This window comes from Myxocyprinus asiaticus, chromosome 10, assembly GCF_019703515.2.
Source record: "Myxocyprinus asiaticus isolate MX2 ecotype Aquarium Trade chromosome 10, UBuf_Myxa_2, whole genome shotgun sequence".
NCBI lineage: Eukaryota > Metazoa > Chordata > Actinopteri > Cypriniformes > Catostomidae > Myxocyprinus > Myxocyprinus asiaticus.
The window spans coordinates 23,111,102-23,130,103 of record NC_059353.1 but is presented as its reverse complement, the minus strand read 5'-3'; the positions used below and the strand labels follow the sequence as shown (position 1 = coordinate 23,130,103).

General features: G+C 38.0%; 2 protein-coding genes across 3 annotated transcripts in view; one reads left to right on the top strand and one right to left on the bottom strand.

Moving 5' to 3' along the window:
- Nucleotides 1-3,151: 3,151 nt before the first annotated feature.
- On the top strand, nucleotides 3,152-12,885 carry LOC127447082 (probable serpin E3). The gene is made up of 9 exons (XM_051708601.1): nucleotides 3,152-3,457; nucleotides 5,534-5,827; nucleotides 7,524-7,751; nucleotides 8,108-8,338; nucleotides 9,463-9,661; nucleotides 9,761-9,861; nucleotides 10,122-10,208; nucleotides 10,682-10,765; nucleotides 10,877-12,885. Exons 2-9 carry the CDS (start codon nucleotides 5,566-5,568, stop codon nucleotides 10,927-10,929), a joined length of 1,245 nt encoding a protein of 414 aa, XP_051564561.1. The 5' UTR covers nucleotides 3,152-3,457; nucleotides 5,534-5,565; the 3' UTR covers nucleotides 10,930-12,885.
- LOC127447079 (integrator complex subunit 6-like) overlaps nucleotides 12,253-19,002 on the bottom strand; it is a 19,390-nt gene continuing 12,640 nt past the window's right edge. For both annotated transcript variants that reach the window (XM_051708595.1, XM_051708597.1), the window contains exons 13-18: nucleotides 18,683-18,809; nucleotides 18,331-18,473; nucleotides 18,044-18,215; nucleotides 17,521-17,859; nucleotides 14,151-14,244; nucleotides 12,253-13,781 (exon numbers count right to left, since the gene is read on the bottom strand). In XM_051708595.1, the coding sequence (XP_051564555.1) occupies nucleotides 13,688-13,781; nucleotides 14,151-14,244; nucleotides 17,521-17,859; nucleotides 18,044-18,215; nucleotides 18,331-18,473; nucleotides 18,683-18,809 (969 nt within the window). In that variant the 3' untranslated portion in view covers nucleotides 12,253-13,687. The remainder of the gene's footprint in view (nucleotides 13,782-14,150; nucleotides 14,245-17,520; nucleotides 17,860-18,043; nucleotides 18,216-18,330; nucleotides 18,474-18,682; nucleotides 18,810-19,002) is intronic.

Here is a 19,002-nt window from a genome sequence, read left to right as displayed (position 1 = left end):
TATAATTCTAAATAACAATGAAAATGAATCTCATTTATTGACCAAAAATAACAACCAAAAAACAAGCAAAGAATGCCATTGTCTGCTTTGGTTGGCTTAAATGATTGATGTTTGATGCTGCTCTTGTATCTATCCTGATAAGAAAAATGTTAATGTTAATTTTCAACATTTGTACCACTCAGTGATTTTCTCTAGTCTTTCTTCTCTTTCTTATCGTAGAAAATGTGTTACATATTTGGAGATTGATATAAAAAGCTCAACTTCTTCATCCACTTAAACATTACATCCTGTGGTATTCGTTATTGTTTCCAGCCCCTGCTTATTCATTTCCATTACTTCCTTTAACAAAACCATAAATATCATAAATTACTGTAATGGCATTATGTAGGGCCAAAGGTAAAATATGTTTTGCTGTTGCAACTGTTTACCTCATAAACTTCAGATTTTAGTACACCCATGTAAACTGTTGATGTTCATACACACATACATAAATACACAGGACAGACGTGCCTGAGTTTGGTCCCCTCTCTCAGTGCCAGCACCCACCCAACTAATCCCATGAGCGTACCTGGCACATTGCTACGGCGATACCGGCTCTCAGTGCTACTGCGCTCCGGCACTGTTCTGGGATTCTGTTAATCCGGCCCAGCAGCCATAGTGCTACGGAAATAGGGCACAAGAGGTGAATGATAGAGAGTACTCTCCAAATGTCACAGAGCTCAGTTTCAGCACACAGCACCTGGGAAGACTACTGTTACACCCAACACTACATGCACGTTACTGAACATCACTTTGGTAAGAAGACCCCTATACAGTTAAGTCGTCCTAGTGAAGACAGCATCACATGTTGGAGCAGGCCAGTAGATCATTTTGTATAGAAAATATGCTAAGATACAATGCTTAATTTACCTTCTATCTATCTATCTATCTATCTATCATCTATCTAACAAGTCACAGAGACACTGCATACTACACCAGCAGTACCACATCCCTCAATCTGCTCAATTTCTGAAATTTGCACATTCATCCCAAATATTGCGATCACATCTTTTATGTGTCCTTTCCTATTTTTTTTTTTTTTTTTATCATTTCTATATTGTTCTTCTGTCTATCTGCCTCATCAACATTCCTTCTCTATAACACACTTAAGTATGTAAGTTTAATGCTAAACTGGGACCTAGCATGTCCAGGCAGTGTATGTCACACATTGACCCTGACAGGCTACTCCCACTTAGGGATTACCTATTTTTAACCCTGTTCCTTCAAGGAAAAAAAAAGAGTTTCTAACATTTTATACATGTTCATCAGTTTAATTAACACTGCTGAGAATTTTACAATTACAGTATGAACATTTTGGCCACTGAACACATTTCTGTTTTCAAAGAGGGTTTTCATAGCAACCTTCTAAAAAACTGACCTCAAGATGAAAGAGTTGTTTACTTAGGCTGCTATTGATTTCGGGTCCATTGTTCTTGCGCAAATTACCGTGACTTTCCCATCATGTCCTTAAAAATTCAAATTCCATGGATGGAAACCTGGAATTAAAGAATCTTCTCCACTGACTGTTGCCAAGTTGGCTCTACTAATTAACATGCCTTCTGATGGGCACAGTCCAAATACCCGATGCTTACTGATCATTTCCCGCTTGCAATTTATCATGGGAAAATGTGCTTTCAGTGCATTATAGGGTTATTTGATATGGAAACCTTATTGTGGAGATCTAACTGGACAATGAGAAATAACCTTAAATATCAGTATCCACTGATAAGAATCAAGTTATAACAAACAGGACTGCTTCTACACAAAAAGACTAGGTAAATGTCTATGTAATGTATAGGGCTGGGTAATTTGGATATTTACTTAGAAGCAATCCATAATGTACTGAGAAAACTTTAGTAAGTATGGGGTACAATGGGGTGTTTTTTTTTTTTTTTTTTTTTTTTTTTCTGGTTGCAAAGTATTGAGATAAAATATATATATATATATTGAAAATTTTTGGAGCAACCTAATTTGTGTGAAAAGAAATAATAACAGAATGTTGTTTTTAGGGGAAGGGAAAAGGGGTTGTATAGTGAAGCTTTAGGGACAATAGTTATAGAGCAAAATTTGTCAACTTATTTTAATACGTTTGAGAGAAGATGCTTTTGTGAGTAACAAATTAAGATAATGTGTATTCATAATAACCTCTTCAGAAAAGGGTCCACCATTTCCAGTTCGGCATTTCATAACATCTCAAATGAATCTCCATTGTGATTTGATCAGTCAGTGTGTGCCCACTTTGAATATACTTTGAATATACTTCATAGCAAATCTATTCCCCTACTTAAGAATGTTTTATGTGGGGGCCTTTAGCCCCTGCAACAAGGGCACTTTTTACCCCAAACACACACACACACACACACACACACACACACACACACACATATATATATATATATATATATATATATATATATATATATATATTTTTTTTTTTTTTTTTATCACCTTGAACAAAACAGAAAATGACAATGACTGCATTTTGTTTCACAACAAATGTGATCATTTTAGGGATTCTCATTAGCTACACAACTTTGTAACATTTAAAAAATTATTAAATGTCATCTCAAATTACCTCACAATCAACCTTTAGACATTGGACGTGATGACCTCATGTATTTCTGCAGTGCATCGGGACAAACAGGTGTTTAGGAAAGTGCTGTGGTAGTTCCTTTATCCCCCGTTGCACCCCCTTATGTTTAAAACTAACAAATAAATTAGTGCAGTAACCAAGCACATGTACTGACACTGAAGGGATGATTATACAACAGTATATTTATTAACTAACATTAACAAAGATTGATAAATAATTTAAAAAATGTATATTGTTAATTGTTTGTTCATGATACCTAATGCATTAACCTTATTGTAAAGTGTTACCAACAATGTAATTACGCTCATACTGAATTGCATCCCATGCAGAAATGCTGATGCAGCAAGCTGGCCCAGAGTTCAGGCCACATTCTTGAGAGATAGTTGGGATGTAATTTGATTGCCCCATCAACAGAACAAGCCACTTTTGTAACGAAGCGACCTCCTCTCTCTATTATGTGTGTGTGCCAGTGTGTATATGTGTGTGTCTGCCTTATTCTCAGCTCCAGTGCGGATTTGCTGGTCGGGGGAATGCCTCCCTCTGCCTGGCTCCTTATAGTGCCGGCAGGAGGCAGGAATTCTGACCGAGTGGTACGGACATCGCCGCCGGAGACCACAAACACGGAGCTCTCCCTTTAAACAAGGTCTCATGATCGACAACTCTTTCAATCAGTTGTCCAGTCGTGGAGGATCAAGGCGAACCCACGTCCTTCCTACACTTAAAGCAAGTGCGCTGAGTGACGTTGGAGCAAAGTGAACATCACTGAAAGGTCTCGAGGAAACGCAGCTGACACTTAAAGAATTCTCATAGAGGACGAGCCAACAGGTTAGATGATGATGATAATAATAATAATAATAATAATAATAATAATAATAATAATAATTCAGCAATTCTACATAGATCAATAATCACGATCAGTACTTTTTTGGGAGCTTGAATGACAACATCAGTTTAGTAAGTATTTCTGCAAATGTTTAATTGGTATGTTTCTGTATTGTCTTTCAATATTGTCTTTCAAAGTTTCATATTGCAGGCTATTAATATTGTTTACAAAGTTTTTTTTGATTTCGGGCAATATGGACTTAGCTCTCATATTCGTTCAGAGTCATCTAACAGCTCTTTCAACTCACAGCCAGACTGGAATATTACAATTTAAATATTGTGTAATAGAATGTTGCTGTTACGCTGTAAACTATTCAAGGGCGTAGCAGCCGTGGGGGACGTGGGATACATGTCCCCCTCATTCTATAAAAAGGTGATTTTTGTTCCCCGCACTTTTCCAAGCTAAACCCATACCGAGTCCAAATGGTGGATTTGTGTACAGTATTCTTTGCGTTTTGTTACTTTGGGTTGATTGAGCAGCCATCCAGCCAATCACAGGTGAGTTTCATGAGCCGAAACAACCCTTACGTAATAGGCCATCAATCAGACAGTCTAATCAACGCGGCTCCATTCATTCAAAGTTGCTTTCAACAATGCTCATTTATCCATGTTTTTTATCAGGCATTGATGGTGATCTAAATGTATAATCTAGAGATGAGGAACAGACAAATGAGAGTTATAAATGTGAAATGCACTGCAGAAAAAAACAGAGGACAATCCTTCTTTTAAGCACACATTGTAAGTGGAGTTTATATCAGCGCATGAGTCTTCATTAAGTTATTCTTTTACATAATGTTTGTAAGGTAATAGTTTGATCGGTTGTTTTTGCCAATTTAAGCAGATTACTAGATCTGTGTTAAATATGTAAAGCTATTTTAACATCAGCTCCTGTTTTTTACCTCTATATTGGTGTGCAGCTGACAAACTGTAGGAAAAAAGATAGATCTGCTGTGTTCTTAGAACACTTAGGCATTTTACTGAAGTCAATAGATATGCAGACCCGCTTTTTTATACATGAAAACATACGGACATTATTGAAACTAATTATAATTATTATAAGACTATTTATTGTTGTCTTTTGATAAAAGTCATGCTCAGCAGCTCACAAACTGTAGGGAAATTATAGATTTGCTTTGTTCTTATAATGCTTAAAACCTCTACTAAAGTCTGTTTGTAGGTCTGTAGATGTAAACAGTCCTGCTCGACCCGCTCCAAATGTGATTTGAACCGGCGTCTCCAGTGTGGGAGGTGGGCGCGCTATCAAGGAGGCTAAAGGCTACAGCCTCTAGCGTCAGTCGCTAGTGCGCCTCTTGAGGCCAGGGGAGTGAAGTTTACACACTGCACAGCTACCTACCAGCTGGCTACCATTACATAGATATACAAATTTTAAAGGATTAAAATTTTGGGGGCCTGGGTAGCTCAGCGAGTATTGACGGTGACTACCACCCCTGGAGTCATGAGTTCGAATCCAGGGCATGCTGAGTGACTCCAGCCAGGTCTCCTAAGCAACCAAATTGATCCAGTTGCTAGGGAGGGTAGAGTCACATGGGGTAAGCTCCTCATGGTCACAATTAGTGGTTCTCGCTCTCAATAGGGCACGTGGTAAGTTGTGCATGGATCGTGGAGAATAGCATGAGCCTCCACATGCGGAGTCTCCGTGATGTCATGCACAATAAGCCACGTGATAAGATGCACGGATTGACTATCTCAGAAGCAGAGGCAACTAAGACTTGTCCTCCACCATCCGATTGAGGTGAGAAACCACGCCACCATGAGGACCTACTAAGTAGTGGGAATTGGGTATTCCAAATTGGGAGAAAAAGGGGATGAAAAAAAAGGATGAAAATTTTCTTTTGATCGTTGATTCAGTGACTAACTAATTTCACACAAGACACTCATTTGGTGAACGTAGTCAAAACACTCGAGTCACTTGGATACATTTAAATTCCACAATGCACAAGCACAGAGTAAAAAATACAATTACGAGCCACCTACTGACAGCTGCCCCCCCCTCTCCAGGTTTTGACTTGTTGATCCTCTGATCTGACATCATGCATCAGCTGTCTGTGTCCCTGTTTGTCTGCCTGTGGCTAGTGGAGCACAGCCATTGCAACAGTAGCTTGGGCAACAGTCTCAATGATCTTCACACACAGTTTGGTGTCAGCCTCTACCAAACACTTACTGAGACAGAGAACAACTCCAACCTGATCATGTCTCCAGCCAGCATCTCACTGTGTCTGGGCCTTCTGCAGCTAGGTGCCAGAGGGAACACTCTAGCACAGCTTGATAGAACTCTGGGTTATAATGTAAACGGTAAGAGCCTGACTCTCCTTGGCACAACCTCAAATTATTTCAAACTTTTGTGATTTTATTTCTTCCATGGAACACAAATGGAGAGGTTTTGAAGAATGTTCATGCTGCTCTCTTTCATACATTTAAAGCAGATTGGGACCAGGGGCTGTCAAGCTCCAAATAGGACATAAAGGCATCATAAATGTAGTCCATATGACTCATGCACAGAAGCACTATATTCTGAGTATTCTGGAGCTATATAATAGCTTTGTGTGAGGATCACACTGAAAACTAAAGCTGAAGTGTGTAAAACTTCTGCCATGAGCATCACCAAACAGAGCTGCAAAAATAAAAATTGTATTCAAACTGCTTTTTCGAACACTCCCCCTGTCTGCCATTGATCAAAAAACAGATAGACAGATGATGCTGTCTTGGGCTGGACAGGTCACTCGAAACAAACAGAGCAATCTTTTTAGCGCCACAGAGGCACAGGGGTTAGTGAGCAGGACACCGTTCCGGCACTTGTACGAGCATTTTATGGGCTGCCCTGTGAATGCGCACAATGATTGACAGGCAGAAAGTATTCTTATTGGCTAAACATATAATCTGACCGTGACCCGCGAACATCTTTTCCTCCACTGTTTACCCAGCCTAGAGTTGTTACAGAGACAGGTGTGATATTTTATGGCACCTATTTCAGTGATATCTGACAGGTAATAAAGGCATTTTCTGCATGTCATTTCACCTTTAAAGGAATATTACGGGTTCAAAACAAGTTAAGCTCAATAGACAGCATTTGTGGCATAATATTGATTACCACAAAAGTTAATTATGACTTGCTCCTCCTTTTCTTTATAGAAAAGCAAAAATTGTGGTTAGTGTGAGGCACTTACAATGGAAGTGAATAGTGCCAATCTGTAAATGTTAAAATACTCACAAATTCAAAAGTATGGCCACAAGATGTAAACAGTATGTATGTTAACATGATTTTAGTGTGATAAAATCCATTACTAACCTTTTCTGTGTAAAGTTATAGCCAGTTTTACAACTTCGTTGCCATGAGGATGTAATGTCAACAAACCCTAAACCCCTAAAATGACTGTAAAAATGACGATTTAAACAACTTTACAGCTCAAATAGTACATGTGTTTTAACAGAAGAATTAATGTAAGTGCTTTTATCAAATTTAAGATTCACATTTCTGCCTTTAAACCCTACAAAAATTGGCCCCATTCACTTCCATTGTAAGTACCTCTCTGTAACCTTGATTTTTGCTTCTTCTTTTTTTTTAAAGAAAAGGAGGGAGGAATCAAATTAATTTTTTTGTGTTAATCAACATTGTGCCACAAATGCTGTCGATTGAGTTTAACTTGTATTGAACCTGGAATAAAATCTTGCTTGACAGCCGTGGTTACTATTCACTTTCATTGTGTTTGAAAGAGCGCTTGGACATTCTGCCATAAATTACTAATTTTGTGTTCCCCGGAAGAAATAAAGTCATTTCAAAAGACATGAGATATGAGTAAATAATGGCAGAATTTTCATTTTTGGATTAACTACTTTAAAAGAATTTGAGAAATGAATCGCAGATCGACAGATTTTTCAGCGTTCATATATTACTTGTATCATGCATGTTGGTGTCCTAATGACAAATATTAACTAAACATTTTGGTTATGATGATACAGCAGTCATGACAATATAGTGGTCTCTTCATAGATGCTCGTGTGCAGGATGTTCTGTCTTGGCCACAAGGTGACCTGGTTAATTCCAGTAAGGGTGTGCGGCTCGAGCTTGCTAATGCCTTATTTGTCCAAAGTGGTGTGAAACTCCTGCCAGAGTTTACTCAGAATGCCTTGGGATGGGGTAACAATAGCCTACTGAGTGTAAACTTCATTAATTCCAACTACACTCAGCTACAGCAATGGGCACACTACCATAGTAAAGGTGAGTTTGTATTGTTTGTTGGGGGTTTTTTAGATTATGTGAGTGTCTCATTTCAGTTTGTATAGTGCCATAGTTATATCACTATTTGCACTTCTGGTTAGATGCTAACTGCTTTTCATTGGCTCTTTACTTGAATTTTTTCTAAACTTAGTGTATATACTAGATTTATACAGTATGTGTATAGTGTAAATATTTAAGTAATATACAAATTATATTGAAAATATGACAAAAACATAAGAGACCGTTACATGCAGGGCTGTAACCACCATAGACATGGTGGTCTTTAAATTATTAAATTTAGTTCCCCTGTGTTTGGTTACATCTATAGTTAAATGTAATTAATCTTATTTCTACAGCTGATGACCACCTTCAGGCTAAAGAGGAGCTACTACAGTCTGATGAACCACAAGAAGAGGCCTCCAGGCAGGATATATTGCCACACATGACTCTACTGAGTACAGTGGTGTTCCAAGGAGCCTGGCAGAAACAATTCCTCTTCACAGAGACTCAAAACCTGCCCTTCACCCTCTCTGATGGCAGCACAGTCAAAGTGCCAATGATGTACCAGTCAACTGAAGTCAACTTTGGTAAGGGAAGGAGCAAAAAAAAAAAAAAAAAGAGCACAAGAGTTAAATGAAAATCAGCAGTTCACTGCTCTGCTATGAGTCATAGTAGAAGACATCCATGGGGGACATTTATGGAAAAGACACTGATTTAATCATGGACCACTAAGAAACACAGCAGCTCCAATCACACAATGCTTTTTATATATTTTTAAGAAGTGCTAAACAATATTTTTTCAAAAGTTGCTGTTCAAACGTTTGAGTCGACTTGAGAATATTATTTTATTTTGCAATGTCTAAAATAATAGTTTTTTTTTTTCCATCAAGTATATTATCAGCATAACAATTTGAGTGAAAAGTTAGAATGAAAAATTTGCATGAATTTTAGATAACATGGTCAATGTCACAAATTTACTTATTTGACTAGTGACCTAGTGCAGAATCTTAAATATGTCTTATTTTATGTCATAATAACGTTTCTTTGTTTGAAAACTTTCTGTTTATTTCTGTCTACATAAGATTTTTAATCCCAGGTTTTCAATGTAAATTCAGGTATATGTGGACGATGGTTGATTGATTGAAATATACACTCACTGAGCAATTTATTAGGAACACTATGGTCCTAATAAAGTGCCTCACATTGTCTTCTGTTGTTGTAGCCCATACACCTCAAGGTTCGACGTGTTGTGCATTCTGAGAATGCTATTCTGCTCAGGTACAGAGTGGTTATCTGAGTTACCATTGCCTTTCTGTCAGCTTGAACCAGTCTGGCCATTCTCTGTTTACCTCTCTCATCAACCAGACATATCTGTCCACAGAACCATTTTTGGACCATTCTGAGTAAACTCTAGAGACTTTTTTGCGTGAAAATCCCAGGAGATCAGCAGTTACAGAAGTACTCAAATGAGCCTGTCTAGCACCAACAATCATGAATTATTTTATGCATTACACTGCTGCCACATGATTGGCTGATTAGATAATCGCATAAATAAGTAGGTGTACAAGTCTTCCTAATAAAGTGCTCAGTGAGTGTATAAACATTTTCAGCACTACAGTGTTAAAGAAATGCTTCCGTCATATTAACGAACGTTACGTAAATAATGAAAGTGCCCTCACTTTATCTGTCCACCTGTATTGGCTGCACACAGGACAGTTTCGCCTGCCTTCAGATCAGCAATACACTGTATTGGAGCTGCCATACCTGGATCGCTCACTCAGGCTGTTGGTGGCATTACCTGGTGACAGAAAGACCCCTCTATCACAGCTAGAATCACAGCTCACAGCCCGTGCTGTGGGACTTTGGGATACTGGATTAAGACGAACCAAGATGGATATCTTTTTGCCCAGGTAACACTGTGAAAAAATACATCATGTTAAATGTACTGTAATTTCATACATACGGGGGTTTAACATCAGTGGAATGCACTGCTGTTGTGTGTATTTCAGGTTTAAAATGCAGAGCAGGTTCAATCTGAAGCCTGTTCTACAGTCTCTTGGTATCTCTGACGTCTTCAGTCCTTCGGCAGCAGATTTTAGAGGGATCTCAGGTAGTGTTATTGAACACAGACATTCAGTTTAAACACAATCACTAATGGTGAGGACACATTTTATTTCAAACACTAGTTCATTTAATTTTTTGATATTTGGACTTTTTGTTTGATATAAAGCCATTACACTGGGGAATGAACTGTTTATGGAAAACTCATTTCAAAACACTGAGCATTTACCAGAGCCCTAGTAGTCTTTAGCTTGTGGCTAGTAATCTTGTAGCCTGAGAAGTGTATGTTTACCGCCAATATCTCTACAGATGGGGAAGGACTTTTTGTATCTGAGGCTTTCCATGAGGCAAGAATAGAGGTGACAGAGGAAGGGACAAAAGCAGCTTCAGTCACAGGTAAGAACCTGACAGTTTGTCTTTTTCATGTTGTGTTAATCAGATAATGAAGTCTCAGGCTTTGAAATATGAATTTGATATTGCACTTAGCAAAGCTTGTCCTAGAGCATTATACCTAAAAGAACTTGAATAATTATAATCAGACATTTGTTCTCAGGAAATAATGTATTTAGACTCCAAATCTACACTCACAATTACTGTTTACTGCAGCATTGTAGTATTTGATTTAAGTGAACATGTTGGATACAGCTGAACTGTCAGATAGATCTATGAATCCACTGGCAAATAGGATGGACTGTTGATCAGTTCCTCCAGCATGCTTGCGGCATCTCAATGCTCCACTTTGTAGCCGCACTTTTTAAGGCTGAAGTTGGACCTACATTTCACTTGGAGAGTGTATTCTAAGGTCAAGTTACTAGTAAAAGCTCTTTTCACAGAGCTTAACCACTCACTGATGTCTCTTTCTTCTTTAGCAATGGTGCTATTGAAAAGATCTCGTGCAGCAGTTTTTAAAGCAGATCGACCATTTTTCTTCATCTTACGTCAAATCAGTACAGGTAAATACTAAAAACTAGATAGACCTGCATGAAATCTGCTTTGCTTCAACATATGTCAGTCTGCAGATGTAAGACATGATTGAGGTTCATTGTTGGGATTTTATTCCACAGGTTTATTGCTGTTTATAGGTCGAGTTTTGAATCCAGCAGAACAGATGTCTTGAGAAGATACATGCAGTGACATCTACTTGAAATAATGAACACACACACACACACACAGGAGTCCTACATTTATAAATACTTTAATCCAAATGATTTTGCCAACTCAGCACACCCCAACCTCCCTCATGGGAGTAGAGGGTGAGAGGAATATCTGGGGACCATTAGGAGGGTCAACTGACACTTCAGGAAGAGGGACAAGACTTTTGTACATATCTGTAAATAAAATTTTATTACATAAGGGTTTTTTGCACTTCAAAGTGTCTGCTGTCATTTATTTCCTCTACGCTCAATAAATTATCTTATTTCCGGTAGAATTGTTTTGGTTACCATCGGTTATTGATTTCAAGGATTTAAATTCAGTAGATCCCAAAGATTTTCAGCTTTAAACCCATGATGTTGTTTGCCCACATGCTGACTGTCATTTTTAAGTACATTTATTTACATATAGTGGTTTATGAATTCAAATGTATAATACTGAAATAAATCATAAATGCAGCTGCACAAGAAAGTTAAATAAGTTTGATAGCAAATTAGCGATATGTGTCTGAAATTAAAAAGTTCTGCCAGAACACAAAGTTTGAATAAGTTTAAAGATGCACTCAGTAACTTTTGTCTTTGTGTCATCTTGGACTTACACTGACACCTAGCGGTTTGAATATAATTTAAATTTAAAATCAATAGTTTTCAGTTTCAGATGACATTGTAGAAATGTAGTGTTCACAGTCAGCCATGATTACTTTAATCAATGAGTGAAAGTGTCAAATAACAGGACAGTTACTGAGATTAAGCGAACTTCTGCTGATCATGTGATGAGCCTCTCCATGTAGAATAAATCAGCTTTTATAAGGTTACTGATTTGACTGGAGTCTTGATTTTAATGTGAGTGCTCATTATTTCCTATATATACACATTGCAAAATTAAAATGTATGTCTTTAAGAGTTTAACTTTTTTTTAATGAGGAAAAAATTACTAAGTGCACCTTTAAGTTGAGGGAGTCTGAAGTGTTGTGCTGCAGTGAAAAATCTGCAAGATAAACTTCCTCATAGGCTACACTGGAGTCTTTTGATCAAATAAGCTAGTGCCTCGGAAGACCATAAACTCCCCATAAAAATCTAGAACATATGGCAGGGCTGCCTCTGAAATTGCATATGTCCTATGCCAATAAACGAACAACACCTGAACATGAGCGCTGAGAAAAAGAAAAAAAAGGAAAAAAAAAAATCACTTCAACCATTCTTTCTCAAAACAGATTCCTTCAAATCACAACGTAGGTTAAAGATGGCAAGACTTGCAATCCTTTTAATAACATCATGCTACTGAAAAGTTATTCACAGAAAAATTGCATTTATTTGCATGACTATTCACAGTATAAAATAGACTTTATTCAAATACATACAAAAAGAGGCTTTCCAACAAACATTCTCTTAAATAATACTTTCATTGTCACTATGTACATATATACACATCATATTAAAAATATTTTTTTTTAATTTATTTTTTAAAGAAGCCACTGATTCATCTTTATCGATACACATATGGCAAAGACTTGGTCCCTACATTAGGGTGCAGGGTTAAAAGGATGAGACAGGACAAGAGACGGGGAAAAAAAAAAAACTGGGAAACTGTATATTTGGTAGTAATGTAGGAATACATTAGCAGCAACTGCCTCCCATGTAAATTAATAAGTGACCATATCCTGGATGCTTATACAATAAAGATGTTTTACATTTTCGGGAGGAAAAAACCTTTTCCCAGTTATTTTGACATCTTTTAAGTCAATTCTGCCTCTTTTTTAATTTTTTATATATAGTTCCTTTTGTAGCTTCAGTGTAAATAAAAATTGGCTACTAAATGCTGAAAAGGTTTTTCCAAAGATACCTAAATTAAGAGACCTCAAAGTTCAGATAAGTGAACAATCCTTAATTTTGTTGTGTACAAAAATGCTGCCGGTTATTAAGGTCTGCAAGCCACATCAGTACAGAACATCTGATGTCCAAGTTGCAAAAGGATCAGCAGAACCTAATTTTGTTGTAGAAGAAAGAAAATCGCTTTAAGAATTACGAAAACAAAATGCCAGAAAGATGTCCCTCTGCTGCCAACTGTGAAATCTTTTGAAATGACATCCTTCCAGAGATTAGTAGATTAAACAACTACTTTTGGAGTGTGGTGTGTGCAAGTCTAGAAGTAGTTATAGTCTCCCAAAGCAACTCAATCCTCCAACATTAAAGAATTGCTTGATAACTCGCCTTTTATTTATGGAGAATATTGCTGATTTAGTCTCTATATTATATAAATCCAACCTAGGAACTTCCACCAGTAATTTGACCGTCTGTCTGGTCTGAGACTGAATGCAGTGAAGAGTTTGTAAAGGTGCTTTCCCAGACTGAAATTAAAGGAAAGCATATTTGTATTGGTGATCAATGCCACGTGTCTAATGTCACAGCAGATGGTTAGGGGGGATGCAGTAAAGCAAATGAGCCAAGGAAGAATCTGATGCTATTAATCAATTCAGCTTGGCACAATTAGAAAGAAAACTGGACTAAGAAAGAGAAAGAGAAGTGCGTTGTTGTGCCTGTTTCATAGAAAAAGAAACTCTTACTTCCCCCCCAGCCCTGAGGTTTAGAAATAAGACCCAAATTCCTCATCAATAAAATCAGCTTCAATACTGCTAAAGACCCGAAACACAAGAGTCCCAAGTAACATTACATAAATAGTGCAGATCTGTGTGTAAGTTCTTCAAGTAGGGCAAATAAGATTGCTCAGAAACCATCAAGATGATTCATGCTGTTGGCTCTTAAGTGAATCTCCTCTAAGAAGTTCTCCAGTTGCTCAATCAAGACCCTCTTCTTGAACCTACACACACAAAAGCCAAAATGCATCATTCACACACTAATCATTCATGCAGTCTATCAAGGCATTCTGTATCCAGTGTATTCTGAAAAAGGTGATAAGTTAAACTACTATGTAGGACAAAGACATCTAGTTATAGAGAAAAAAAAGAGCTTAGTCTATGCACACAGAACAGGATTGCTATTAATATGGAGATAAAGAGAGAATACCTAGAATTGTTTTCCGTGTGCATCATTACAGAACAAGTGGAAACTTGCTTATAATGTATTGTGAATATATGGAGTTGGGCTCACAAAAACAAATACTAGTATCGCATGTAGCCTTTAACATCTACTCCAATAAACTGCATTTTCCCACGGAAGGAAGGAGTACCTGGCAGCCTCTTTGATTATGCTTTGCAAGAAAATCAGACGCGTTTCCAAACTGCCTTGGATTTGCTTGAGGAGGTAGAAGATTTTCTCATAACCTGCATTAACACACAAGGAAAAGGGGACTTTGAAGTGGAGATAAATACCTGCTAACAATTCTCCTGCAGACAGATGAGGTTTGACAAACAGTATGCTGTTAAAAGCAATGCTGTTATGAGCAATGTCAAATCAATCAGGAAATGAAAAACTGGAGGCCAAATCCATTTACCAAGAAACTGTAACATTCAATACAAATGTGCAAATAAAACCGGCAAATGGAAACCATTTGTAGCAATGATTTAGCTTTTACATTTAGCAAGTACAGCCAATGCAGGTCCATGGGCAAAAATGTTTGTGCTTATTGATCGTCATCCAGGTCCCCAGTTATTAGCCCTAGGACAATATTCCAAGTTGGAGTGCCCCATAAAAGGTCCACAGAAAAGGTACTGTAATTAATATTTATTAGAGCTGTCAAAATAAACACATTAACGCATGCAATTAATTAAAGTTTAACTCGTTCATTTTTCTTAATCGCAATTAATGCATTTACTGTTAAAACAGCATAAACAAGCATAAACACTGGTTGGAAGGGGGGGGGGACTTTGTAATGTACCCGCCTGGAGTCATTACACACACACACACACAGTAGCGCTCCCTGTCAGTGATCAAATGACGGCCAAAGGACCTCCTAATGCTATTTGATGTACAAAACAAGCCCAGATGGGACTTGTGATAGAAATCAAGTATTTTTCAGCATATGTAAGACACATCTGAATTACCACAGAAGCAGGTCAAGTCTTAACCATCACCAAAACACAGAATAAACGTTTTTGTCTGCAAGTGCTTTTCATGTGGAGTTCAAAGCGGTGCTTGACGCTAGCGTTGCCGCCCTGATGCAAATCATAAACTCAGCTTTACGATTGCTGTAGGAAAGTGAATAGCCACAGTCTGCAGGCTGATTAATACTGTGGAGTAGGAGAGTTTAAGACAGTGGTTCTCAACTGGTTTTGCTTCAGTACCCAAATTTTACACTGGATATCAAATGGCGACCCACCATAGTAAAAAACATAACCTGTATTTAATGTATCCTGGGTCGCATTTTCTTTTATCTTGCATAGTTTTGTTCATGGTTTTCCAGTATAAATGCATGCATCATGACATTATTTTGTTGTTGTCAACAACAAAGAAGTTCTCTTCCCCCTTTTAAAAGTTGATGAGCATATTGATGAGCCCATTAAATTTATTATCCAGTTTATTTCCTAATATCAAACATCATTCTAACAGAACATATATTACACAGGAGGAAAACTTTATTCATAATTTGTCCACAAGTCTTAGAGCTTCAGACTTTAAAGCCATTTATGTATTTGCCCTTATATTTACAGTGTAATAATATATAAGCACAGGCATAAGACCATGATGGCCCCTCATTACTATGGCTATAAGTCAATGTAGCTAGTTTTTCTAATAATAATAATAATAATAATAATAATAATAATAAATTAGTGTTAATGAAAAATAGTACAGATTCTATACAATAGATTATTTAATGTGAAACTATAACATGTCAAAATATCAGTTCCTGTTACTACTGTAAAATCGTGAAACATTTTTGTATAGGTGATGTGTAATTTTACAAACAACAACTTTATTTTGGCGCAAAGCACAGTGTTGCTCTGTTCCACCTCACTGCTGTTTATAATGTCGGGGCTGCCTGTTTGAGAGGTTTGACTTCCTCCATAGCGATTTAAACTAGAAAAATTCACACTAGAATTCAAATGGCCGTTGATGCACACCAGAGATACAATGGATCAGAGAGCAGATCATTGGCACAGATAATTGGTCCAATACACTTGCGCGAAAAACAAGCTTTAAATCACATCGCGAAAATATCGCGTTACAGATGAGAAGCCTTTTGCGTGTATAAAGCGTTTATATTTTACTTAGGCAGCTGGCAAACATTTTTTAATGGGAGAACCATGCATGTTCTTTCCCTGCTGTCTGCGACCCAGTCTGAACAGACCTGCAACCCACCAGTTGAGAAACACTTAAGATATTTAATGCCGATTGCAATGAAAATGCTACCTATGTGGAGACTAGTTTTTTCAATTAATCAACCTCCCGCTTAGACTTTGGGAAACGTTTAATGTTACTTGAATTGGTGCTATTTTAGTGCATTTCTATCATTATACTGTGGAAGGCTTTGTTTAGAAAATGTTAGTAAAGCATTTTATTGTCAAATATCGTTTTGTTTTCTTAACCAAGATGGAAATAAATGCACTGAGTAGTGAGTATAGTGTCAATTTCAGCAATTTCAAAATCTGTGATTAACTAAAAAAAACTGAATCGACTGACAGCACTAATATTTATGCATAATATAATTTATAAACCACAAATAATTTTCTTGCATCAGTGGCAAATTTGTATGTAAGTTAAAGCACAAGGGATGACTCAACATTATCTGCACATATAAATGTAAAAAAAAAAAAAAAAAAAAAAATTAAAATTGTGTATTTCAACTATGTATTAACAATTAAGTAACCCTTTAGTATAACTACTATAACTAAAGTGAATAACTAAAATAAATGAAAATATGACAATAAAAAGCAGCCATTTTTCAATTGCTGTGGATACACTGTGAAGTGTGAATTTCTCTGAGCAAAGGCAATCAAGGTTCCCATAAAAAAAAAAAAAAAAAAAAAAAAAAAAAATCTTCCAGATTGTGCAGCATTTTTCCACACATATTTTCAAATTGAATGTGCAAAACATGATTTAAAAAAATGTATCCCCTTTTCTCCCAATTTGGAATGCCCAATTCCCACTACTTAGTAGGTCCTCATGGTGGCACGGTTACTCACCTCAATGTGGGTGGCGGAGGACAAGTCTCAGATGCCTCCGCTTCTGAGACAGTCAATCTGTGCATCTTATCATGTGGCTCGTTGTGCATGACATCGCAGAGACTCCCAGCATGTAGAGGCTCATGCTACTCTCTGCGATCCACGCACAACTTGCCACGTGCCCCACTGAGAGTGAGAACCACTAATTGTGACCACGAGGAGGTTGACTCTACCCTCCCTAGCAACCGGGCTAATTTGGTTGCTTAGGAGACCTGGCTGGAGTCACTCAGCACACCCTGGATTCGAACTCGTGACTCCAGGGGTGGTAGTCAGCGTCAATACCCGCCGAGCTACTCAGACCCCCAAAACATATGGTTTAAATGTTCCGACACTACCTCAGAGCATCACGTAATGTGAGAGGAAATGGTGAAAAAACTTGGGCAGAGTTAATTTGCAGATGCCTACAAACATGTATGAATATTTTGTTACTTGACGTACGTCTCCCAGGTTTCCTTATCTCCTTGGTGATGAGCACTCGGAGTTCAGAGTTCAGCTCCTCGCTTTCTTTGTTTCGGATCTTCTTCAGCTGGCAGGGGGAAGGGTAACGTCGAGGGGCCTCCTCTTCACCCTCACTGCCCAGAGACAGCTCACTCTCACTGGACTGTCCGTTCTCCTGCACTTCTTCCTGCTGGTTCTCTGCTTCATCCAGCTGAAAGTGGTTTATCTGCTGGAGGGGATCAGATTCTGGCCCAGGACTCGGCTCCCTGTCTGGGCCGTGGTTTGGCTCGAGATGGTTAGCAATGTCATTCACCAATGCTGTATGATCATTTTCTGGAGCTATGAGGAATCAGACACTTGTCAGTCCAAAAGCATGGAAAATTTTTACACAACTTTCTAAGGCTAAGGAATTCATGTTGTAACGTGTGACAGCGTATCCAGTACCTGATGTAGAATGTAAATTTGTGTGCATATAAAAGCAACTAAAAGAGTTTTTCTACACGAGTGTGTTGGTCAGACTAACTTCTGGGTGGTGTTTTTGGAGGAGTGTATGCTCGCCCTGGCCGAAGCAGAGGAGACATACAGCGCCTGCGTTTCGGGGCCCCTCCCACTGCAGTACTGCTGGGCTCTCCAGGACGTTTGCCTTTGCCTTGAGTCCCAGTAACAAATTCATCTGCTTCATCCACCATCATTGCCTGACAGAGAAAAGCAGAGTGATTTATGGCTAAAAATGTGTGTATATATATGTTTTAGTGCCTCTTTCTGAAAGTCCATACTTCAATAATCAGAACACAAAAAAACTGACAGTACCTTCTTGTCCAGTTTGAAGGGGTTGCCAAAAGTGTGCAGACGTTTAGGCTGGTCTGGGTCTGCCTCTCTCAGAGGGGCCGGGCAATTCTTCAGGAAGTCCTGATAGTTGCCCATCTGAGCAATAGGCACACTGTGAAGTTCATCTAGGAAAATCAATGATTTTAAAATGATAAAAATAACAGTTATCAAAATATACCATGTAAGATAATATTACATTAAGGTAAGATTACTTTAAAAAAAAATATAGTTATGTAGTCAGAGACTCGTGCTTCTCTTTGAAATCATGGAGTAAAATACAACCAAGCTTGCCCCAAGAATATCAATATCCATTTATGGCCCCTCTGAATTTTACCTTGATCCTGTCCTTTCAGAATGCAGATGCTGGCATGCAGGAGGTTCCTCCGCATGCGGCTCAGCTGGTCCAGCAGATGAGCTCTTGGGATATCATATGGGTTCCGCAATCCTTGTGGTTTCAAAGCCTGTGTGAATAGAGAAAGAGCAATGAAGGATAATGGAGAAGCTATGGGAGCTGAATCAGTGAAAACTGACCTAGTACCAGATACGCAGTATGCATAAACTGTGTTGAGTGGGGCACTGTGCCTCGATGTGATACATTTGTCTTTATGATACTGGTGCATAAATCACACATGTGCCATGAGAAAACTGCCAAAA

Excerpts from the sequence above, each read along its gene's own strand:
- LOC127447082 (XM_051708601.1), top strand. The coding sequence starts at position 5,566 with ATGCATCAGCTGTCTGTGTCCCTGTTTGTCTGCCTGTGGCTAGTGGAG. Across the intron at positions 8,339-9,462 it reads GTCAACTGAAGTCAACTTTG|GACAGTTTCGCCTGCCTTCA; the intron begins GTAAGGGAAGGA and ends GGCTGCACACAG. Across the intron at positions 9,862-10,121 it reads AGATTTTAGAGGGATCTCAG|ATGGGGAAGGACTTTTTGTA; the intron begins GTAGTGTTATTG and ends ATATCTCTACAG.